General features: G+C 45.0%; 1 protein-coding gene across 5 annotated transcripts; it reads right to left on the bottom strand.

Moving 5' to 3' along the window:
* Positions 1-608: 608 nt before the first annotated feature.
* On the bottom strand, positions 609-24,607 carry COPS7B (COP9 signalosome subunit 7B). 5 transcript variants are annotated; one of them, XM_019739810.2, is made up of 8 exons: positions 24,390-24,601; positions 20,245-20,490; positions 18,607-18,784; positions 15,444-15,519; positions 12,865-12,953; positions 10,967-11,169; positions 9,004-9,109; positions 609-1,821 (listed from the first exon to the last, which is right to left on the bottom strand). In XM_019739810.2, exons 3-8 carry the CDS (start codon positions 18,766-18,768, stop codon positions 1,663-1,665), a joined length of 795 nt encoding a protein of 264 aa, XP_019595369.1. In that variant the 5' UTR covers positions 18,769-18,784; positions 20,245-20,490; positions 24,390-24,601; the 3' UTR covers positions 609-1,662. The 5 variants fall into 5 exon arrangements, with proteins under 5 accessions (XP_019595369.1, XP_019595371.1, XP_019595372.1 ...); XM_019739812.2 differs by having other exon boundaries at positions 20,245-20,520; positions 24,390-24,592; XM_019739813.2 differs by lacking the exon at positions 20,245-20,490 and having other exon boundaries at positions 24,390-24,596.
* Positions 24,608-24,744: the final 137 nt, after the last annotated feature.

The following is a 24,744-nucleotide window of genomic DNA, read 5'->3' as shown; positions in this document are numbered from 1 at the left end:
CACTAGATATCAGCAGAAAGGATCTGGTGGTGACATCAGTGTGAAGACAGGATGCCTCACCCAGACCTGCTCAGAGACCATGATAATGAATTTCCAATGAGGATATGGGATGCAGGATGAGCCCGATTTATTTAACAACAGAACCCCTTTTCCACAGAGCATCTGCCAAGGGGTTTCATGAAATACACTTTGGAAATTAAAACTCTCTAGTTGGGCATGTTCTATGGGTACATGTACCAGCTTAAAGGGAAAACGAGAAACCTGCCGACATTTGACCAATGGTAGGTAGTTGCCGGACACGATGGGAAGAGAGAAATCCACTGTCACAAGGGCACCGAAACAGCATCCCACTCCCTGAACCGCCCTCACCCCAGCCCCCCCAGCTCCACCAGCCAGGTGACCCTGCACTCCACAGTTACATAAATTAAATCTACACTTTTATTTTTTCTTCTAAAATGTGCTTTTTCCCTCAATGAACTTTAATCTGTCCAGACCTCCACCTCCCCTTAAAAAAACAAAACTAAACACGCACACATACACACACGCCACCTTCCAACCAGGTGAAAAATCCCTGGCGATTAGTCTATAACAAATATTGACACAAGGGGGAAAAAAAGCATGTTGAAATGTATTAGAATCAGAACCTGTACAAAAAAAAAATTAAAATATAACCTGAAACTGTTCAAGTTCAGAAAGGCTAGTCAAGTCCTTTTCTCTTGCCAGGAGAATGCCATCATCAGAGGGCTCTGGGTCATCAGTGCGGGGAGGGAGGGAGAGAAACAGACAGAGGCAGCAACAGGTCCTTCCCCAGAGAGAGGGGCCGCAGCACCACCATCCCCACCACAGATGCAGCCGGGAGGAATTAAAGATCGTGGGAGAGCAAGTGTTGGCAGACGGCCCCAGGGGGCAGCTGGAGCCTTCACACCGAAAACCAGTCTGAGCAGCCAGAGGCAGCGGAGAACACCAAGCTGGAAGAAGGTTCTGCCACGGGCAGGCCCACAGCACCTCCATTGGTGCTGATCCCAGACGTTAGCCAGCCCAGGGCTCCTAACTACTGAGAGATTGGAGCTGGGCTTAAGAGGCTGAAAACCCGCAGGTTTAGTAAACATAGCCCAGCATCACATCCCTCTGTGGCCTGATCAGAGCTGCCGACAAGGGACAAGGCAGAAGAGGGAAAACACAGCATTCTGCTGCTTGGCTAGAGACTGCCTGCACCATTGTGGGTACTGTGGTACACGGGCTGGACCAGGAGCGCCCCGAATCACTCAGGGGAGCCTCCTTGGCAGTCATCCCTGTGGGCCAGTTAAAGCTGACTCCGGCAATAAGCAGCCTGACAAAATGACATGGAGCAAAAGAACTAGGAGGGCGACAAGCCCTTCAACAGAGACAAGAACCTCCCGGAGGGAAGCTGGGCAGTGTCTGACCCTGTTGGGATGGCATCAGTGGAGCCCCTGAGTCTGAAGGGAACTGGGGACAGGAGGGAGTGGGCAAGGGCAGGGAGTTAACGGTTCTTCTGGAACAGTACCAAGAGGGTGGGGCGGTGCTGGTGAGGGGATGGGCAGGTCTGGAACTCACTGAAGGTAGAGAGGGGAGTGAACGGGCCCTTGGTGTCCCCTCCCCACCTGACCCAGGCCTGGTGAGTGCCAGCTGCCCCCGCCGGCCCTAGTGGCGGCTGGAGACCAGACCTTTCACTTTGGACATCTTCTTGGTGGGCTGCCTCTGCTCGGCGTGAGGGGGGCACTCCCGTTCAGCCAACTGCTGCTCCATCTCCTGAGCCGAGGAAGATGCGGTGGCTTTGAGTGTCTTCTTGATGTTGGTAACCTGAAGGGAGACATAGAATTGGTGTGCCCAGCCTGTACGCACTCGAAACCCACGGCACTCATTCTCATCAGAATGGGGGCCACCCAGGGAAGAAGCCAGAACCCTCTGTGAGAAAATCAGAAATTATTTTCAGAAACCCAGATGAGAAGAAAGAAGCAGGGGCTATTCACGGAGTAGCTACGTGGAAATGAGTCAAGCAAAAAAAAAGTGGAACTAACGCTTGCTTGGTTGAAAAGAGGGGAAAAGCCAAGCAGCTTCATTTGGCAGAGAAGTGAAAGAAAGCAGTGCTTAAAATGGCCTTAGGAAAAGAAAGGTAACCAAGGACTCCATGCTCAGCTAACTACTGTTGTTCACATATGAAACCAAATATTTTCACAAGCACTCTGGGAATACAGCTCCAGAAGCCCTTCTTGAATAAACAAGTAGACAATGAACTTCAGCCAACTAAGTGACAAACGATAAAAATGCAGTAAAACCTGGTAAAATGCGACCACACTCCTGTTTTCAGAATACCTTTCTGCACTTAACAGAGTAGCTCAAATATACCGGGGGTGCCCAAAACATGTATACATTCTAAAAGATGTTATCTATGTATTACTTTTCGAAGTTGAATTGAATTACGGTAGCAACGTGTAGTTTGATGTTCACTCAAAAGATGGCGTTAATCAAATGAATGCTAGCGTCATTCATTGTATTTTGATTTTAATACAGTTTTTTCCTTTCTTAAAATGTGTATACATTTTTTTGGCACCCTCTGTATTTAAGCAACTCCTGAAAATTTTCCCAGTCAGAACACATACGCTCTGTAACACCTGTGTATTATTCAGGTACGAATGTTCTACAATCTTTAAATTAGCTCCCAGTTTGTTTTCCTCATTACAGAGCTCCCACAACCACCTTGGCGTACTTTTGTGAACATCTGTGAAGAACATATTCCTGGAAGTGAGCTTTCCAGATCAAAGGGGTTGCACATTTTACAGTTTAATAACTGTTGCTATGTTGCGTTCAGAAAAGGGACTGTACCAACTTCGTGCCTGTTTATATACACCGTCCACAACCAGCTCTAATGGCTCTCTGATGCCTTTGCCCTTTTAGCTGGCTGAGAGAAGAGAAAAGCAAAAGAGGAAGCATTGGCTCTTTTTTTTTTAAGTCATTTCTCCTTCCATCACCATATATTTGATCCCGTTTACCCTTATCTACGACCTCCCTCACCGCTTACCCTCTGGTAACCACTAAACTATTGTCTGTGTCTATGAGCTTTTGTTTCTTTCTTTGTTTGGCTTGTTCCTTTGTTGCTTGCAATTATATGGTTCCCGACTTTTTCTGTCTGACTTATTTTGCTCAGCATAATAATCTCAAGATCCATCCACGTTGTCGTAAATGGCACTATTTCATCTTTTCTTATGGCAGAATAGTATTCCATATATACCACAGCTTCTTTATCCAATCATCTATCAAGGACACTTTGGTTGTTTCCGTGTCTTGGCCACCATAAATAAAGCTGCAATGAACATCGGAGTACATATATCTTTACAGATATATACTTTCAGATTTTTTTGGTAGATACCCAGGAGAGGGATTGTTGGATCATATGGTAATTATATTCTTAATTTTCTGAGGAACCTCCACACTGCCTTCCATGGCAGCTGCAGTTTTATTTTAATCATTAGAATGAAGAGGAGGCTGGTCCAGGCAAGGTAGTGTATGTGTGTTGGTGAGAAAGTAAAGGAGCGTCCATGTTCTCTGGGAAGAAGGCTTGGTTTTCTACAGAGTGAGAAGGGAGTTGTCAGGGTCCGAAGTTCTCAACAGCCAGTCTCAGGAGCGTGAGTAAGAGACAGCACTGTGAGAGTGAGACAGAAATTAAGTTCCTGGAGGAGACATCATCTGCAGGACGAGCCTTGACTCGATTGTAGGTCATTTTTCACTCTGGTTTTTTGTTGTTTTGAGAGTCGGAACATCCATGTTCCAAACTGCTGTCGCCTCAACCAACACTGTAACTTTTCTGAAAGGAGCACAGGGGATTGTGGACTGAATACAAGGGGGCAGCCTACATCAAGTCAGGGTTTATCCAGTGTCCTGCCAGACCAAGAAGTGCCACCTCGGTGCCCTAGGCATCCCCGTAGGGGCTCACTGCTGCCTTGGTAGCTCTTGTTCAGTAGTTACTTGGTGACAAAGTAAGTGAAAAATTTGGAGCAAGTGGATGGCTTGCCACTCTTTCTCTTATAAAACAGACATTTGTTTTTATTTCAAGGTGTATTTTGATGGCCTGGGAGGAGAGATTAAGAAATGTGATTTCTCAGTTATCACTGCTTTATAAAACACATGTTTATAAAAACATTCCAAGAGTTCTCCAATTTGACATGCTTTCTAAGTATTCTGAGGAAAATTAATTAAAATCTTAATAAGAGGTCACAGCTTGACAAGTTTATTTCTTTGCATGTCAGTTACCTTTGATTTCCAATGTATTAAAAGATACTACAACTTAAAAATATACATTAAGACAATGAAAAAAAACAAGATTCATGCCCTATTTTCAGTACCTGTGATGCACTGTCTGAGATAATTCAATTTAAGGTTTCCCCAAAAGCTGACAAAATTGTATCTAAATAAAACATTAGAAAACTAACATGTTTTCAATACAAGGCCTGTATTTCCAAAAATGGTATCTTCCCAAGCAAATGATTACCTTTTCCATTTAGCAAAAAACAGCTTATTAAAAATAAACACAAAAGTATAATTTCTTGAATATCATTCATCTTGGTTGATAAACACCATTTGACCTTATTTCCTCTAGTCCTTTATAATTTTTGCTAAACAATCAGCTTATACTATAAAGTTTTCTATATCAATTATTTCATTTAATATACTGAGGAACAGAGTGAAGACATAAAATGGGATCACTACAGTCAACCTGCTAAATTTTAGGAAGTTGAGGCCTGAGGAAATGATTCTATTCTTATTTTAATTAGCCTGGGAACTTGACCTTTTGAACTTTCCAGTCCTGCTCCAATGTCTGGATAGACATCAGACCTCCAGATAACCCTCTGACTACCCCCTGAAAGACTGAGGAAGAATGGTCATGTATCCAGACCATCTGATATCCATTGTCCAGACGACTGGTCATCGACAGGATTACCATCTTGGACCAATACGGAAGCTAAGAATGCAGGACCCATTCTTCTCAAGAATGTACTTTTTCCCCAATAAATAAATTTTAAAAAAAGAACATACTTTTTACTGTAAGAACCCTCAGCTTTTCTTCCTGGAAACACTCTGGGTATTGCCGAGTTGCGTTTCTGGTTTGCAAACCCTAAGGTCCTTGAATAAATCTTTATCATTTATTTCTAGCCAAAGCCTCCAGACTCTTTTTGAGTTCATTCGACAGTATCTAAGATTTACTGACAAATAGTCTCATAATCCCTACGTGAATAAGAAAAAAGTATTTAATCAATCCCCAAATAATGATTCTATTTTTGATCCTTTGCACCTGTGTTTCTATAGACTATGTCATTACAAGCCTAGCAGAAATTACCTGACATTTCTCTTTTGATAGTGACCTCAGGTGACTTGGGCTAGCTTTGGAGTCAGAGTTTTGGTGGCTAAGCTGAGAGGCCAGTTCCTGACCTGCCAGCCTGAGACGCAGACTCGTGGCACATACACCCCACTGTGGCACATACACCCCACTTGCCAAGGCAGCTCTTCCTTCCTAGCCTCGCAACAGCCGACTTGCAAGAGCTGGGTAGGTGTAAACATGCGTCGGCCTCGTACAACAACCTCTTGAAGTCTAATTCCTCTTTCAGAGAGCCATCCGTCAAATGATGACAATTACACCCCCACACACACACACAGACTTGTCCTCTTTGGCCTAAATGTCCCACTCCCTTCCAAATTTCTTCCTGAGTGGCCTGGCTGGCTGGCCACCCCATTCCATTACCCTAGATGACCTGGAGTTTGTCAACACATGGGCCTCAGGAGTTTTCAGGTGCACCTGCTGACAAACCTGCAGCCTCGCTCTCAGAGACCTTTTTCAGGCAGAAGGAGTGAGAAGAGCTCCCCAGATAGGAAAACTCTGAGTTGCAGGGTAAAACAAAGGCGGACAACAGCAAGTAGAGGCCGCAGTTGGAAAAGTGGTAGAAAGAAAAGGAGAGCTGGCAGACAGAGAGAGAGAATGCCTCTCCAGGAGGCACACTTTGGGTGCACTCTGACTTAACTCCTGGGGGGTTTCTACCTCACAGGAAACAGAGCTGACTTTGTCCAATTAGCTTTCTTACCTGCATGCCTGGAACAAAGCCTACTTTGTGAATGTAGTGATAGCTATATATTAACACCCATAGAACATCAGACACAGGCACACTCAAATATAAAGAAAAATATGCTCCAAAATCAAATATAAACGAGGTGCTTTGTGCTTGCACTCCTCCAGAGTGCTTGCTCAGAGATAATGAAACAGGTAGTAAACGTTATTGTTCTGTCTCCCCCAGATTTGCTGGAATTACTTTCTTTTACTTTATTTTATCTTATTGGGGAATATTGGGGAACAATAGTTTCTCCAGGGCCCATCAGCTCCAAGTATTTGTCCTTCAATCTAGTTGTGGAGGGCGCAGCTCAGCTCCAAGTCCAGTCACTGTTTTCAATCTTTAGTTGCAGGGGGCACAGCCCACCATCCCATGTGGGAATTGAACCGGCAACCTTGTTGTTGAGAGCTCGTGCTCTAACTAACTGAACCATCCAGCCGCCCCTACAGAAGCTCAGCGGCAGCTCATTGACTTCAATCTAGTTGTGGAGGGTGCAGCTCACTGGCCCATGTGGGAATCGAACCAGCAAACCTGTTGTTCAGAGCTCATGCTCTGACCAACTGAGCCATCCATCCACCCGGTTTGCTGGAATTATAACTAATTCATATATTATTTCTGTGAAAGGCTAAGAGGAGAGAATATTCTTAGGTAATATGTGATGGAGCTGACTTCATTAAGACAGAAGGCTCCTGAAGCTACGACTCACCAAAAGAAACCTGCTGTTATAAGACTTGGAGGGGGAGGCATCAAGTTTTTCTCTTTGAGAACAAGCAGTCTAATTTAAGGACAAATAAAGAAAAGATCAACTCAGTTGAGAAAACGGCTAAAAATGTTTATGTCAAGGGTAACAGAAGCATAAATACAAGCAGAATATGATAGAATTATACTTTAGTTCTTTGGAGATTTCTTTTCAAGTCAACAAATATTCAGTGAGCCTTTGCTGGGGGTGACCCTACACCTGGCAGCCTGCTCATACATTTACTGAACAGAAAAAGTGCCAAGGCTCCACGCTTTCACCACGCTCCCTCTCTTCACACTGGTCTGTTCCACATATTCTAGAAGATTATTAAGTCGCTAGATTGTTTTCATCCGTGGTGGTGGCGGCCTTAAGCCTTTTCCTTGCATTTCTTTCTCAAACTTAATCAAACCCTTACTGCCCCCTGGTGGCAGCCTCAGGCTCTGCCAGCTGGGGTATCCACAGCCGTGTTTTCCCACAGAGGGCCACTGACGACAAATCCACAGGTGCTGACTGTCTTTTTAAAAAATAATTACAAAGTGCACACTGTTGTCTAAGTATTGGTCGTGCCTCAACATTAGGCAAGTGTCTAAAATACCTCTGCTCACACCCACCTTCTTTCGTCAGATGCCATTCATCACGGAAATAAACTCGAACCATTCGAAACTATACTAGTGTCATTCGTCTTTGCTAACCTCCACAATCCCAGCCCACCCCACCCCTACCACACACCTGGCACCAGTCCGGGCGCGATGGGGCAGCCAGCAGTGATCAGGCTCCTCCCAGACGACCGACCCGGGTAAAGACAGTTTGTGTCACACAGGCTACTCCACATCAGATGCGCGCGTTTCACCTCCAAGCCTCATTTGCTCCCAGGGTTTGATTTACAGGGAAGAATCAATGGAGAGGATGGAGTAATCAGCCCTCCTTACTTTATTCAGACACCAATCCCAGGTCAGAGAAGAGGCCACAATATTCCAGAACGGGGTTAAACAGCTTAGTAGAGAAGCAGCAGGCTTATTTTCCTACTTGTATTTGTCTTTGGCTGATAAATTAAATGTGGTTCATACTTCTTTAGCTAGAAGTTGGGTTAAAAATTAATGATGGACTGGGCATCCACAGAGTAAGCATATATGCACAGAGGGGAGTGTGTGTGTATCCCAAATAAATTCGCTCTGGTGCATGAAAAGCAGAGTTCAGCAGTCCACTGACCCACTTTAAATTGTGCCAGAAATATTCAGCTCAACATCTGAGCAACTCCTATGGGTAAACATGGGACAAGGAGCTGGTCTTACAAAGACAAAAAAACACAGCTTTTATTTGCAAGGAGTACAAGGAGTAGCGGGAATCTTCCAATTTCACAAATCCCCCCTTGAAAGGCACATCTACTTATTTCTAACACCTCATTCTGCCACACTCCTGGACACCTGATTTACAAAACATTAAATACCATCAACACTTCAAGCCCTGTCACACTAGAAAAGGACTTCCGATGATAACATTTTGATCTTGAGGGCTCCAGACAGATTCTGAGGTCACGCCACAGGTGTCCGGGCTACAGGCACCCAAACAAATGCCTATTAACTCAAAGGCTGGAGCCTGTCCCTCCAAGAGGCTGCAAGTGTCCTGAACAACCAGATGTCACTAAAACCACAATCACTTTTATCTTCACTTGCATTTCATCCACCAAAGTGTTTCCCTTTCTTCTTTTTAAAGGTTATAAATATATGTACAGTTTAGAGAAGAACAGAATGAGCACTGTACCTACCACAGTGTAGGAAGCACAGCGGTACCCGGGCCTTGAAGCCCCATCTCAACTGCGCCCTCCCTCCACCGTGCCTGGTAACCCCCATCCACCTGTCCATCTTTAAGGGACACCCCCAAACTCGTTCCTTTTGCTCTTCAGCTGCAACGTGCATGTCGACTGAGGAATCACAACATTCTCTGCTTTCGAAGTCTCTCGCCCTCTGGCCCCCAGGAATCAGAGAGGAGACAGGGGCACCAAGAGCAGGGACCTATGACATACACCTCGACCCCGGCACCTGGCCCAGTGCCTCTGTGTTGGTGACGGCTTGTTTCATCTACACCAAGACTCACGAGACAAAGGAAGAAATGGCCAGCAGGAGCAGGGAGCAAAGCCCCCTTCCTTACCTCTGCCTCCACCTGCTGCTGCGTCCGGCTGTGGTCCTCCTTGTACTGGTTGGCTCTCAGAACTTGCTGCTCGATGCCGAGCAGGACTGCCTCACAGCCATCACACCTACGAAGGACACAACCAACCCTGAGCTGCAGAAAGGCCTGGGGGCTCTCCTCCAGCCCCCGAGTCTCCCTCCCCACCCCCTACGGGGTCTTCATATACCGCCCCCTCTGCCAGGGCTTTCGCCCCTTCACTGCCTCCAAAAGACGGCCATTTCTGAACAGGTAACACAGGGCATGTGGAGACAAACAGGGAGGAAGAGGGGTGGTTTCTCAGAATACAGCTTTCATCTCCAATTGTTGTATCCCACGGGAAAGTTTCACACAATTTGAAACTAAAGGAACTAGGAGACTTTATAGGTGGCACTGATTAACCACTGTTCTCAAGAGAGAAAATTCCTTTCTAAAAGCGTCCTAGTTTGGAGATTGCCCCCTTTCTCGGGAGTTTAAGTTACTTCCTAATTATCACTCCCTCCCCTCATTTTATTTTCCTCACTTTTTATTTTGAAAATGTTTAAACCTAAAGAAGGTGGAAAGAATAGTACAATGAATACACACATACCCTCCTCTTAAGATTCAATAGCGTGAACATTTCCCGGTGTTTGTATACCACGCTATATCCCAATTTTGTTCCAAATCTAAGGCCTAAACACAAGGTTTAAGAATCTGTTCTAGTAAACATCCTAGATGGGGGATAAGATGGCACCCCTGGGTGGAAACATGTCGGGGCTAAAAACAGGAAGCCAGACTTGGACGTGAAAACTGTCGGGCCATCTCAAAAATGGCCTAAGAGCCAACTTTGGTAGGATCAGAAAGACATCCTAATGGTATGCCAGACCATTTTCATATTAGGGGTGTTTTCTACATTTGTTTCCCATTTATTCTGATTTAACAGTTCTACAATCTTTTGAAAGCTCCCAACCTCTGCTTATATCAGAGGTTGTAAAGGGAAGGTGTTTGGGGCCACACCTGGGCTAGAACTTGGGGTGAGGGCTGGGGTACAACAGCAGCTGAAGTGAGAGAAACTGTGGTGTGTGTGGGGGGGGCGGGGAGGGAGGGATATTAGACCCCAGGGGGTCAGAGCAGGATCTCTGGACATACTCCTCTGGGGGGTAAGGAAATAACTGCCCTCCCCCTCTACACAAAGCTGCCTGCTCTGCTTCCTGACCTGCAACACACCATGAGTCTGCCCGGGAACACTCTCACCTCCAATCACACTCTAATCCTGGCCCCCTTCAAAACTCAGCTAACACCTCTTCTCCCACTAAGCCCATCTGGCTTTACAAGCCCCAAATCATTTATATAACTTTGTAACAAACCTTTGCTGAACCTTCAACAGCTCTGGCAAACATCAAATTCTAGTAAAATAAGAGCACAGGCAAATGTCCCACTTTTTATACACCAGAGTATAGTTACCAAATATTCTGTGTGTGAGTCTGCGTTCCAACTTAGCATAACCCACTCCTTATCTTCACTATCCCTCACCCTGTTTTGCGAACACCGGCCCAGTATGTTACTGACGCTGACTGGCCAGGGTTCTCTTACCCAAAGAATCTTACCAACACCACCTTCCTGAGCTTGGTCAAACTCTGAAGCTGAGTTTGCAAGGCACGCGATCAGTGTCACACAGCTAGGCTTCAGAAGCTCCACCTGCCAACTCTGGGCATTCTACAGCTCGCTATTAAAAGCCCCCCAGCTGCTCTAGGACAGGAACTAGTTTATATCCATGGCACTAGGAAGCCTGAAATGGTTTCCGTTGCCACACGGCTATGTCACAAATGCAGCCCGCCACTCTGTGGCTTACTGTCCCAGGGCCCCAGCTCCCAGGCAGCCCCAGCTAATACCTGAGACCACACTTCCCCAACCAGAGGCTAGCTCTCCCCCTCCCTAAAGGGAAGAGACCCGCCTCTCTCAGCCTCACCATTCGTGCAAGGTCTTGACAATATTGTTGATGTCCTTCTTCCGGATGTCCCGGCCAATGCAGAAATCCACTTCCAGCAGCTGGTTTCGCTGGTCCAGCTTGCCCTGGATGATGTCAGTGTAGACAGCTTCGATGATGAGGTCTTCCAGTTCCCGGAGATTCCGCATCTCCAGGTCTCTCAGCAGCACGGAGTAGGGGATACACTGCAGATAGGCCACGTGATGTTTACAAAAACCATTGGCAAATATTAAAGAAATGCAGGTATTACCCACGTAGACAACAGCTGCCTCATGACTCTGGGGAACGCAGTCTAGTGATAATTATTAGTATCTATGGCAACAAGAGCTGTGAGACCTGTGGGATTCAAACAAGACCCACAGCATCTAGGAATGCTTTCTCTGAGATTCTCTACCTCCTGGACTTTGCCCAGTCTTCAGCTTTCCTGCTCTAAAGCAAACTCTTAGAGACCCTAAGAAGACTCTATATGCTACTCTGCTGCCTTCTGGAAGCTTGCAGACTTTGCATAAAATGCAAAGTCATCACAAAATTCCAAACAATCTCAGACACTGGCGAGTAGAACTGGCTGCTTGCCCAGCAGAGCACAAGCAAAAAAACTTGTGGGCTGACACATACACCTACATGTGTCCAGTTAGTACGGCCAGCTCAGAGGTCATCTTGAAGTTTACAGTTGTTGCCTCGGACTCTTGCAACCTATGTCAGTTCGCAACAACAAACCCTTATTGGGCTATACCAACATCGTGCATGACTCCCAGACAATTGGCTGCCTAAACAACCCATTTTCTGCAAATCCTCTGACACATCACTATTTGTTTGGAAATTAACACAGCAATCAAATGCAGCAACAGACAGGAAGAAATGCATACAGAGAAGAGAGTAACAGCAAACACACCTAGAGGGGTATTCTACGACTAAAGGTCTGAAAACCAGGGGTGGTAGGTGGGCTTAAAATGACAGGTTGCAGAAATAAGGAAAAAAGTTACTCCTACTCTGCTACACTTGAGAAGTCCCTGATCAGAACCAAAAAAAAAGGTCAGTCCTCATTTCCTAATGAAACAGGCCTCCCACCTGAAATGCCACGCTGAAATGTGTGATTAGACTTCAGCAACTGAAATGATGCAGGAAGAAATACACATCTCTCAAGCTCAATCACAGAAGGGAAATGCAAATAGCGAACTCTCAAAGACACAGCCCCATAAAAACTTAGACACATGGGCTGGGATTAGGCAGAGAGCTAAAATCAACTGTAAATGAACCAAATCTGGACTTCTTTGTTAATGACTAGGAGCTGCTGGTTGCAAGGCTCCCTCTTAGTTGAGTGGGGCAGAGAAGTCAGAGATACAGTCGAGTGGCATCTTACAGCAGGTCAGGGTCTAAAGCTAGCATATAAGGCAAAAATTCTGATGAGTATAAAAACCTTGATAATCCCCAGAGGAAAGCAGCGTATTAAAAGTCTACTTCTCAGTAAGTCCAACATAGCAAGTTTTTCCTCCAGCATTAGCACAGTTCACTGCACACTGAACAACAGGTGAAGTGGTTAGCTTTGCCTTGAGATGTCCCACTGTTTGAAAAATGTGTATTTGAATGGAGCAGTCTCCTTTTAGAATGGCAAAATGCTCCTGCCATGTGAGGCACCATGGCATGCCAGAACTGAGACCCACTGATTCACAATCACTCCTGGGCATACTTTTCCTAAATGGGATGGTGTGTAATTGTCAACACTATGTTAATTACCTTTTTCCTCTTTTGTCCTTTGCCAAGCAAATTTTGTGCGTTTATGATGTGACTCTACGGGTGTGTAGCTGGGAATTCCCGCCATGATGCCAACGAGAGACCTGCCTTGAGGTGAGGAGGAGACAGGAAAGGGTTCGGGACTGTACCTTCATTCTCGACGCCAAGCTCACGATGGTGAGGTGTTTCAGCTTGTTCTGCTGAGCTGTGCTCAGTTCTGGCAGGCTCTCCTTGTTGGCTGCTCAGTCCCACCCACCACAAAAATCAAGACACAAGATCAAATTAGGATTTCTTTATGGAATGAGTACACCAATTCCCCACACTAAATCTACTGCTGAAATACTCTCATGATTGCCTTTATTCATTAGGCAAACATTCCACGAGCACCTCCTGTCTTCTTTGGAAGACATGTGCTTCCCAAGAAGACTCAGTCTCTACACAGAAGGAACTTAATCTCCTGCAAAGCCAGGCATGAATGCACAGACTGATATGACAATTATCTTAATGGAATGCTATTTGTGCCCTTTGCAACATTCAATCAAGTTCAACACGCCATCACTGAGCATCTGTTATGTGCAAGGCACTGTCCTAAATGATTCAGGTGCAGAAATAAGACGGGCCTCGTCAGGGCTACTGCATTACACAGCTCCAGGGCCACCAACCGCCAGGAGTTATACGCAACTCAGTGGCCCTGGACTTGTCCTCAGTCTTACAATCAGATGTCTCAACAGCTACAAGTGAGAGACAGAATTACCAGCAGAAAGTACAAACTACCAGAAGAGAGCAAAAGGATGAGGGGGAGGGAGAGAGAAAGGGAGAGGGGAAGAGAGAGAGGGAGAGAGAGTGAGGAAGGGAGGCAAGGGGAAACGGGGAGAAAGAGAGCCTGTGAGCCAATCACATTGGGAAGGTACAGGAACAAAAGAGTTATGTTGTTTGAGACGAGCCTTGAAGGATGGGCAGAATTTTAGACCTAGCAATGATGGTAGCAGCAGCAATGGCAGCAGCCAGCCGCAGGTAGCACACATGGCCAGCTTTGCTTAACGTAGACACACACAGGTCCACACGCACATATACACATCCAGTCAGTCCTCACAACAGTCCCACGAGATAGATTCTGAATGCTTTCAATTCCTTATCTGTCATCCTGATTTTTATCCCTTGAGCCTGGTGCTAAAGCTCCTCTGGTGGCAATCCTGACCTGAATTGAGGCGGGCTTTTGATCCTACTTGTTGCAAACATTCATTTGTTTTGATGCAAAATTATGAATGTGTTTGACTGCAGGTGCTGCCCACATCCCTCCCGGGTGTTAATAAAAAGATATGTGCATCGTATTACCCTTTTAAAGTCCCCCAAACTCTAAATTCTGGAACATCTAGCCAATGGACCTGGCTCATTACAGATAAGGAAACAGAAGATTACTTAATTTGCCAAAGGACACAACGGGTAGAAGTGGAGCTAGACTAGAATGTAGGCAGTTTGGTTCCAGAGTCTGTGCAATGCTGTCTCTTTAGTGAGCAGGGAAACAGAGGACGCACTCATTGGAACAAAGCGAAGGTCAGAAAAAACTGGCAAATTGTCCAGTCTGACAGCAGCAAAGAGTAAGTAGACGTGACCAGGAAGACAGTGATTCAGAGGGGAAGGTCGGGGATACAGTAATAGGGACAGCCCTGAGTCACACCACTAGAATAAACTACGTACCAGCCCTTGTTGTGCCGCTAAAGTACACCAGGGAAGCAGACAAAAATGGCTTGGGTGGAAGGCAAGTTAGCATTAGGACATGCATTCCCCTCCTTCCTGATACTCATGATTCTAGTTTAAAATGACTCACATGACCTACAACAGAGAATGGGCTAAGGAGGTTATGGAGCATTAGGTTATGGAATATTAAAAATGATCACACAAAAAATGAGTAGCTAAGGTCAGGTGCCCCGTGTCTATGTGACTGATCTCCAGTCTGGACACGAAGGCTCAGGTGAGCTTCCCTGGTTGGCAATGCTTTGTACATGTTGTCACATTGCTTCTGGGGAAATGAGCACCGCTACGTGCTTCCACTGGGAGAAGATAGCTGGAAGCTTGCACTTGGTTTCTCCGGGACTCTGTCCTATGCACCTTTTATCTTTACTGACTTTAATCTGTATTCTTTTGCTGTAATAAACTGTAATTAGGTATGTGGGGGGGGGGGGAAATGATCACACAGACTTAAAACATGGGTAAGTGCCTATGAAATAAGTGAAAAAAGATTTTAAATTATACCCATCATGTAACTGCACCTACATAACAGAACACCCACGCCGAGGAGGAAAAGTCCAGCACCATAACGCTAACAGCCGTTTAACACGAGTGACTTTTTCCCCCTAGTTTCCAAATTTTCTTCCATACAGTAGTGGTATTATTTTGCTAATATTGAAAATGCTTAAACACTTTACAAGGGGGGTTCCGACATGTCACAACGTCAAGTGTTCCACAAACACCAGACTTCAAGAGTAACAAGGGCTGTACTTACAGATGAGCATAAACATAGCCCCGTTTTACCCACCGGGACATAAAAGGTGGGAGGGCAAGTCCTCATGTGAAGCACCTACAGAGCACAGTAAAACGGGACACAGCCAGATGGAGAAGGTCCCACCCCAGGCCTTATCTCCCAACCCCAGGGACCCTCGTGGAGGCAGCACATCCACACAGAGGGACATAACGAGGAAAAGTCCTTGCAAGATCTTAACCAACTCACCTATGTAATCCGGGTATGTTCCATAGGCAAACAGGTTCAGCAACTGCAAATAAGCCGCGTTAGCTCCTTCTGCAAGCTGAGGAGGAAAAGAAACAGTTCACAGGCCAAGCTGTCTGCCAGGCACTGCAGGGTCCAACCATGGGGCAGATGATCAAGCGCCACACATAGTTCTGGACTGTTTATTAGTTGGTCTCTTCCAACACTTTCATTGTTTGGAGGGAAAATTAAAGCCCCCAACTTACTTTTTCTGTCTCCGGAACACATGTTTTACACTCCACACAGCCTGCCCAAGTAACTGCTTCTGCCTCATACACACAAAGCAGAAGTACTAGAAGCAGTTCACGTTTTCTGAGGATTCCCTTGCCATTAAAACGAACACTGGAACAGCCGGTCTACACACCAGCTTGGCAGGTACAGCACGAGCCACTCACTATCAACCCTAACTGAACAAAGCGTAGCTTGGTTCCGAGTTTCAGGACTGTATATGGACTGAGCGCTGGGAGAGACCATCAGAGTGGAAGATGTGACAGAAGAGCCAGGTTGGGACAGGAAACCAAGGTATCAGGCTACCCCAAATAAAAACTTCCTTAAAATTTTTCTTATTCGTCACTGATGCTGGCAGCAAAGAGCCATCTGCAGAAGAAAAATGAGATACTGTTCTGCCTGGAACTGCTCTGCTCTGTTGTCAGTTACCTTAACTGAGTGTTTCTTTTACCCACAAATATGTACCTGTTACTCTTCCAATTTACCAAACTCAGTCAAGTCTAAACAGGAATACCCAAGTTATTCTGTGGACACCAGCGGTAATACTACTCAATTTTAACCATCTTTTTAAAAAACATTCCAGGAACTACATCCATAATTTCAGACCACTGAAAAGCAACTAGCGTATTCCCAACTTACACATGGAAAAAACAAAACTGTGGAGAGAGAAAGTGATTTGCTAAGCACCCCAATGAGAACTCTGGCACCCTAACATCCAAGCCTACCTTCTCAGGTTTATCAAGAACCTCCTGAGGTCCTGAATCAGAGGTGAAAGACACCATACAATGTAGCCTCCACTTTTCATTACAAAACTAGCTGTAACAGACTATTTTCTCTAGAGCAGATACTCCAAAACTTTTGCCACTGGCCCAAATCAATAAGGTCTTTCTGCCTTTAATTTTCATCTATCTCCTTTTAGCATCTTTCATAATTACAAAACTAGTTGGCATATTCATTCAGGCTTTTCCTAAACCTGAAGGAACATATTACCCCTTGGTCATCTCTTCTATTGAAAAATGACTAGCTATCACGCCATGAAAAGACATAAGAAATTTAAATGCATATTACTAAGTAAAAAAGTCAATCTAAAAAAAGCTACATATTGTATGATTCCAACTATATAACATAATGGAAAAGTCAAAACTATGAAGATAGTAAAAAGATCAATGGTGCCAGGGGTTGGGGCAGGTGATGAACAGGCAGAACACCGAGGATTTTTAGGGCAGTGAAACTACTCTGCATGATACTGTGACGGTGGGTATATGTCATTACACATTTGTCCAAACTCACAGAAAGTACTACACCAAGACTGAATCCTAATGTAAACCATGGACTTTGGGTGATAATGAAGTGTCAATGTAGATTCCACTCTGGTGGGGGATATTAGTAATGGGTGAGAGCAGGGCGTATATGGGAAATCTCTGTACCTTTCCCTCACTTTTGCTGTGAATCTAAAACTGCTCTAAAAAATAGAGTCTGTAAACAAAAAGAAAAAAGAACCCAGTTCTCTTAAATTTTCCTCACAGGATTCCTTTTCCATTTCTGGTAAATTAAATTTTGACTGAAAGCCTACTGTGTGTCAGGCTACATGTATTAAGCTCTAAGGAAACAATAGTGAGCACAAAAGAGTATACAATCTAGCAAGCAACACTGACATTAAATAAAAATCCACAATTAAAACTACAAGTGGCTCTTTCCACCTCTGGCTGCTGCAGGGAGCGGAGAGGACGCCATGTCCACACGTCTGCAACGGATGATTATGGGGAACCATTCATCTCCTGATCAAGAGGAATATGCAGATGGACAGCAGCAAGCCCAGTAATCTGAAGGCCTGTGACCCCTCCTACAATGGGTTGATTCACCACAAAGCTGGAGCCAGCAGCCAACAGCAAAGGTGTCCTAATGAAGTGAAGAACTGGCCAACAAAAGCCCACCCCCTCCTCTGTGTGGACCACCAGCAACAAGAACGCCCAAGCCCCCCACAGCAGCATCGTGCACATGATTCACGAGAACAAGTACCGCCCAGACCTGAGATGGCAGCCACCTGCAGAGTCAGCACCTCCTGGGCAACTAGAAAGAAGCTGTGATGCTGAACAGGAAGACAACCCACCTCACCAAGACCTCCTGAACACAACCCCAGGGTAATAAAGAGGTCGCCAGACTTTTCTATTTATCTCTCTCAATCAATAAATATAAAAGAACCAATCAATCAATAGTTGGCCCTCCATATCTGCAGGTTTCGCATCTGCGGATTCAACCAATGATAGATCAAAAATATATGGAGGGAAAAAAAATCCCAGAAAGTTCCAATAAGCAAAATTTGAATTAGCCACACACCAAGCACGATGCTGAATCCACGTGAATGAAGTGAGAGAGGCACATCCTGCCATAGCCATACACAAATATCGATCACATGCAAATACTGAGCATCAGACGGGGGTCAATCCCCCATGGATAACAAGGGAAGACTGTATTAAAGTATCCCAAGCAAGAAGCAGAGGTTGAAAACTAGAGGTTCCTTTATATCTCATTATTCCACCTGGTCATTCTTCACTGGATCATCTCATTTTGAAGGCACAACAAAGGTTCTGTTAAACATCCTGTGTAAGTGTAAGTCCATGTTTATACTCTACTTCCCTGACTTATTAGGTTCAATTGGGGTTTTTGCCCCATCTTTCAAATTATTAGCCACTAATCTAATTTTACCCCAAGTTCAGATAAAAATATTGACTAGAAGGAGTCCTTGCTTTCTTCCCCAGTCCTGCCAATTCCCACCCCTCCCTCAACAGGGCACCTCACAAGTCCACAACGGTTCAGCACTGAAATTCTTGGGAAACCTTCCTTCAAAGGAAGGCTGAGAACAAAGAAGACAGAGAAATTGTTTAGAAACTGCTCTTACCTCCTGCACATTGGCCAGCTCCAGCAATTCTCCAAAGACATACACTCCAGGAGCCTCCAAGACTTGGCTTATGAGAGCAGTGAGGGCTGAGCCACTAGTACCTTTGGCTAGTAAAATAAACTGTTCCAGGAGGTTACTTGAGGGTTTCTGTTCACCTGCCATTCTCTGGCCTTGAGATCTGTGCAAAAGAAAAGTGTTTCCATCATTCTCCTTTGCAAAATCTACGCTTATTTAACGCTGGATCTGACCTCAGAATAATTTTATAGTATTAAAAAAAAAAAAAGTTTGATTCCAGATGCTACAACCACTTTGTGAAATGAATACGATTCACCTGAACTAAAGATTTTGTCCTTATTCTGAGGTTTGAAAAACACTTAGTAAAAGCCACTTCATCCCCATCTGGCCCTCTCCCAAAACAGCACATTCTAAGCCCTTAAATCTAACCAGGACCTAGAGAAACACACAGGAGTTTCTCATTAGCTGTTTTCTAGGCTCTAGTTAAGAAACAGAGAATCCTGCCCATACACAGAGGCGGCAAATACAAGCAAAAGCAATCAGTTACAGCTTCAAGTGTGTCATTAGATTCCCAACTGCAGCCAGGTATAGATAAGAAAATCCCTCTATTTGACCTCCTATTGGTACGTGACATTTTACCAAACATGAATTCAGAATTTGTATGAGACCTCAAGAAAACAATAAAAAGACATGAGAAAACAACAAAGATATTGTTTTGCTGCCCTGAAGACATTAGGGACGAGAGTCCCTGAACTGTATAAACTAATCGCATGCTGAGTGGATTCGAGCATACACACTGCATACCTACTGTCCAGGAGTCCTGTACAAGAAAAGGTTACTCCTCCAAGAGTGATAGGTATTGTGGCAGTATGACAAAATGAAAGAGAAGAGGTATGGTAAGCTGAAGCAGATAATTCAAAGTATAGTTTGGTGCAAAATACACAGAGTTTTCCTGTGGAGGCAGGTATACCGCAGCTTTCACAGTATTAGAGAAACAAGAATGTTGCCTCACTTAGGGTTACCTAAGAAGGTCTTGTTGGAAACAGAAAAAGTACTAGGGAGTAAAGGTTGCTAAGTAGGGAAGTGGGGGAGTGGTGATGGTTCCGGAAGAAGGAATGAAAACCTCCCTTCCAAGCAGACAAGTGTGAAGCTATTGAATGGAAGCTATTGAATGGAGAGGGATTAGAGAAATGGACAGAAACTTTGATCCCTCAAACAAATCTTGGTCTACGGAGCAAAGCCCGTGGGGGCAAAGAGGTAAGGAGGCGCTGATAACAGCTTTCTTCTGGAGTGGGAGGGCCCGAGGAGGAGGGTAGAGACACAGGGGAGATGGATTCCCATCGCGGAGGGGCGCTATTTTGATGGAAAGCAGAGGGGCAAAGAGGCAGCCTTTGGTGGTGGGGAAGCCAGAGCAGCCGCGGTGCAGGAGCTGAGATTCTCAGGCTGGGGTGGATTTCAGGGCGGTGTGCTCCAGGCAGGGCCGCCGGTGCTGAGTGAGTGACTGCGGGGCGCACTCCCCGGGGCGGGGGCGGCGTGGCCGCGGGCTTTCCCGGAGGCGGAGGCGAAGCCCGACAAACCCGACGAGCCCGGCGCGCCAGGTACCGCCTTGTCGCTGATCCCTACCTCTTCTCGCCGCCCCTCTATGTTCTTGGTCGCTGTCTCGGCCTCCCGGCGCCTGCCCGCAGGTTGTCAAGCGTCCATGATCGGTCCGGCGTCCGACGCTTTTCTACCTCCGCGGACCCGTCGCCTTTGCCTCTCCCCTGGAAGCCTCCGGCCGCTACACGAGAGTTCCGCCCACACTAGGTTCCCCCCATTGCGTTCGCAGTCTCCAGTCGGGGGCCGGGCCAGGGGGAAAGGATCTGCGACGGACTGTAGCACAAGAATAGGGTGGGCAGAGGCCTAAGAAAAGGAATGCAGCTAAGGTGGTGCTGGGCCCATCACCATCCTGGACGTGAACTCCACCCCTGTGGTGCTTTACCCCCGGGAGCTTCCTGTGGCACTGTGGCTATCCTGGGGTATGAAGACAATGTGATGCCTAATAACTACTATTTATTGAGCGTTTTTCCATGTGCCAGGTGCTGTGCGCTGTGTCGTTCAATTCTCATAATAACTCTATGGCCTGTAATATTATTCCCATTTTTTCGGGTGAATTAACCAAGCCTAAAAATCCAAAAGTGGCAAAGTCCAATTTGGAATCCAGGCTAACTGAAGCCAAAGACCATGTTCTTGACCTCTATTCAGAAAAAAAAATGTTTTAAAATAGAAAGCGATTGGTTAAGTCAACAATGCCTCTGTGACCAAAATGACATTCGTGACTGCTTTTGGGACTTACCAACTCCCCTGGAAGATGGCTAAGGAATGCTACTTAACTGAACACTTAAGCTGGTTCCTTTAAAGTACAGTATACACCACAAAAGGTCTTAAAGCCTTTTGTGCTTTAGAGTGCAGAAATCAGACAGGACAGATGCAAAGGAGCCAAACACCAACCCATTCATTTATTCAAAAATTTCATTAGCATCTATTATGTTCTAGAAGGTTATATGAAGATAAGACAAGGTTCTTGCCCTGAAAAAACTTCAATGTATTACGTGCTATGAGAGACAACATTTTGGAAGCAGAGTATGCTGCGGAAGAAAAAACAGGCATCTTTCAGGCAAAGGGGGAAAGACTGGGGGTAGTGACCATAGTCAGAGGCTTGCACTATGCAGCATATACTGATGCAGAAAAGAAAACCAGAAAGGCGGGAACCAGTGTTCAGGGGTGAGAAATGAGGGATATAGACCTGGAGTCAGGTCATTCGGGTTCTTAGAAACCTCAGGGCTGGCACTATACCCAGTAAATACCTAAATACTGCAAAGTTCCTACCTAAGAGTGCTCACAAGCCCCTGGGAGAGACGGGCCTGTGTGGCTATGACAGACAGTTGCCACAGGCACCTAGTACTCTGGACTGTGCCCTAGGCAGAGGTGATTTAAGACAGGCTTCTGGGGATGGGGCTTGAGTTGAGCCTGGAAGAATGAGCAAGCAAATCCCAATGGATCTAAGCCATGTAAAGGAGTTTTTATTTTATCTTAAGGACTCTGGGGAGCCATTTAGGGTTTTAAGCTATATGAAGAGGCATGAATAATTGCCATTTTAGAATGATCATACTAGCTGCTATAGGAATGGATTGGATGTGGAGAAAACTGGAGCAGGGAAACTTCAAGGGATTTGAAACTTCAAGTCAAGGGAAACATGACTTGATATATTCCAGATAAAAGATTGTGAGATCTTGAACAAAGGTAGTGTAAAAGAAGGGAAGTTGTTGGAGACATTTATACCATAGAAGCTATCAAACATGGTGACCAGTTGAAAGCAGAGAAAGGGAAGGAGAATATCACCCAGAATTCTGGCTGGGGAAGGCAGAGCTGTCTGGAGGTGGTAAGTGAACAGGGCTGCGGAAGAGGAGGGGCAAATTTGGTGGTGGAAGGAAGACAACTAAGTTCTGTTTGAGTTCATAAATATTCCAGCAGTGCCTCCACTTCCTCCAGAACAATGTCCAGCCTCCAAGGCTGCAGCTGAAGCCCTTCGCATATGCCTCCCGCCTACCCTCCCAGCTTTGTCTTGTTTCATTCTTTTTTACAGTCCAAACTCCAGGCCTTCCCATGCCCAACACAACTTACACCGTCCCCAACTCATAGCAGGGCCTCAAGCTTGCTCTGTCTTTTTTGCAAATCTCTTCCCTCGTATTTCCCTGTTAAAATCCTACGAACCCTATACGCAGATTTATTGAACTCTATGCAAAAAGTACTAATCATAAAAGAAAACACTGAACTGTTGCACTAGAATTAGGAATTTCTGTGTATCAAAAGACACCAACCAGTAAGGAGAGTGAAAAGGCAAGCCACAGACTTGGAAAAGATATTTGCAGGCATATATCGAACAAAGAACTCCATATCTAGACTATGCATAAAGAACCACAAATTATTAAGAAAACAGCCCAATATAAAGTAAACAAAAGACTTGAACAAGTACTTCACAAAAGAGGACATCCAAATAGGCAATACACATACGGAAAGGAGCCCAACACCAGGGACAATGTAAATAAAAACTATTCATAATGAGAGGCCACATTTCGCCAAAATGGCTAAAATTAAAAGACTGACAAACAACACCTGGTATTGACAAAGATAAAAGTCCATTAGAACTCTGTTACACTGCTGGTGAGGGTGAAAATTGGTAAACACACTTGGAAAACTGGAAATATCTACTATTGCTGATCGTATGACCACCATACAAGCCAGCAACTTCTCTCCTAGAAATGAGTGCACAAATCCTAGAAATGAGTGCACAAATCCACAGAAAGAAACATAAGCATGCTCATTGCAGCCTTGTTAATGATAGCCAAAAACTGATAACTGATAACCTAAATGCCCATCAACAGAACAGGTAAATAGTATTACACACATACAATGGAATACTAAGCAATTAAAAGAAAGGAAAAAAAACAAGCTACTGTTATATACAACACGGATAAATCTCACAAAAATATTGATGAATGAAAAAAGCCAGATTCATACCGGACATACTGTATGATTACATTATATGAAATTCAAGAACAGACAAAACTGTTCTGTGGTAAAAGAAGTCAGAAGAGTGCTTATCGAGATAGGAGGATGCAGAGCTAATCAGGAAGGGGCACAAAGGGTGCTGGAAATGTTCATATCTTGATTTGGGGGTGGTGACACAGGTGTACATATATGCAAAAATCGTGCCCTTACTGTATGTTATACCTTATTAACAAACAAAAATATCTAAAGATAAAAATTTTTAACAGAGAAAAAAATCCTTCCCATCCTTCAAGATCAAATGCCACCTCTTCTATCAAGTTATGCCAGGTGGAATAAATCTCCCCATCAGAATCTCTGTAACATTCTGATGTCTTTTCCTTTTTGCCATTTATCACAGTCCATCTTGAATTTCAGTAGAGTCTCCTCATTTCCCTAACTAGATGGTTATCTTCCTGGTGGCAGTGACCATGTCTTTCACCTTTTACTGACAGAGAGCCTGGCAAATAAGGAAAGCTGAAAAGCTGTTTGTTGAATTACATGGAAGGAAAAATTGGGTGGATGCCCAGATGGGTGAAAGGGGGACAGGAAGAGGAAGGAAAGCCTAAGAAAAGAAATAGGAGATCTCTAATAGAGGAAACGTTAGCTTACACTACAATCTTACCTAGTTCCTGAAATCTCATTTAATGTCACCTTGAGCAACAAAGAACGAATCAAAACATCAAGTCCTACCCACGCTGAAGATAAACAAACATCACACTTGCAGGAAACCACCAAATAAATGCTTACCTAACCTCTGGGTGTTTCAACCTGATGGGGAAATTTCACCAAGGAGAATAATAATCACATAGCCATGCTGCTAAAAATATCGCCAGTTTAGTGTGCAAAGAGCCCAGATTGCGGGTCAGGAGACTTAGGGCTGAATTCTAACTCTGCCCCAACTTACTGTGACCCGTGGACAATCTCTTCGCCTCTTTGGGCCTCAGTTTCCTCATATGTAAAACAACCAGGGTTGGATTAGCAAATTCTCTCAAGTCCCTTTCTGTATTGATATTCTGGGTATACAATCGCTTTCTCTCCCTGCCCAACGCAGCACAACAGGAAACCCCCGCAAAATACGTAAAAGGCACCCCAGACCAACAAACAAGCATGATTTGAAGGAGTCATTTTGTTATATTATCTTTCATGGTTTAATCAGTTTTGTTTGTGTTTTGGAGCCTTACCATGATTTGCAGGAGATTTCTGAGTTCCATGTAAACAGAAGTTACCTCTCTGTAGGCTGTCATCTTCTTTGAGAGTGAAGAGGGTCTTCACGCCTGGTTTCAACTCTCGAGATTCAGAAACCACCAAACCTGAGCGAGGGTTTATGAATTTGCGCACACTGCGCGGCACACTGGAGTCGAAGTTAGAGGACTATGATGCCAGGAATGCTGGGATTTGTAGTCCTCGAGACTCTGTTGCGCTCTGGGATCTGTGGTTCCCGCGATCGCCCATGGAATGCTGGGAAATGTAGTCTCTGCCACATCGCTCATTGCAACCGGCCGTCATCTCAGATCCCTAGTGTGCCCAGCGGCCCCT

The sequence above is a fragment of the Rhinolophus sinicus genome, linkage group LG01 (genome assembly GCF_036562045.2).
Source record: "Rhinolophus sinicus isolate RSC01 linkage group LG01, ASM3656204v1, whole genome shotgun sequence".
NCBI lineage: Eukaryota > Metazoa > Chordata > Mammalia > Chiroptera > Rhinolophidae > Rhinolophus > Rhinolophus sinicus.
This window is presented reverse-complemented; position numbering and strand designations above follow the sequence as displayed.

What these genes read in the sequence shown, in the direction of transcription:
- COPS7B (XM_019739810.2), bottom strand. Translation starts at nt 18,768, where the DNA reads ATGGCAGGTGAACAGAAACCCTCAAGTAACCTCCTGGAACAGTTTATT. An exon ending in AACATACCCGGATTACATAG is followed by an intron (nt 12,954 to 15,443) that starts GTGAGTTGGTTA and finishes GGGACTGAGCAG; the next exon opens with CCAACAAGGAGAGCCTGCCA. An exon ending in GTCAAGACCTTGCACGAATG is followed by an intron (nt 9,110 to 10,966) that starts GTGAGGCTGAGA and finishes TGTCCTTCGTAG; the next exon opens with GTGTGATGGCTGTGAGGCAG.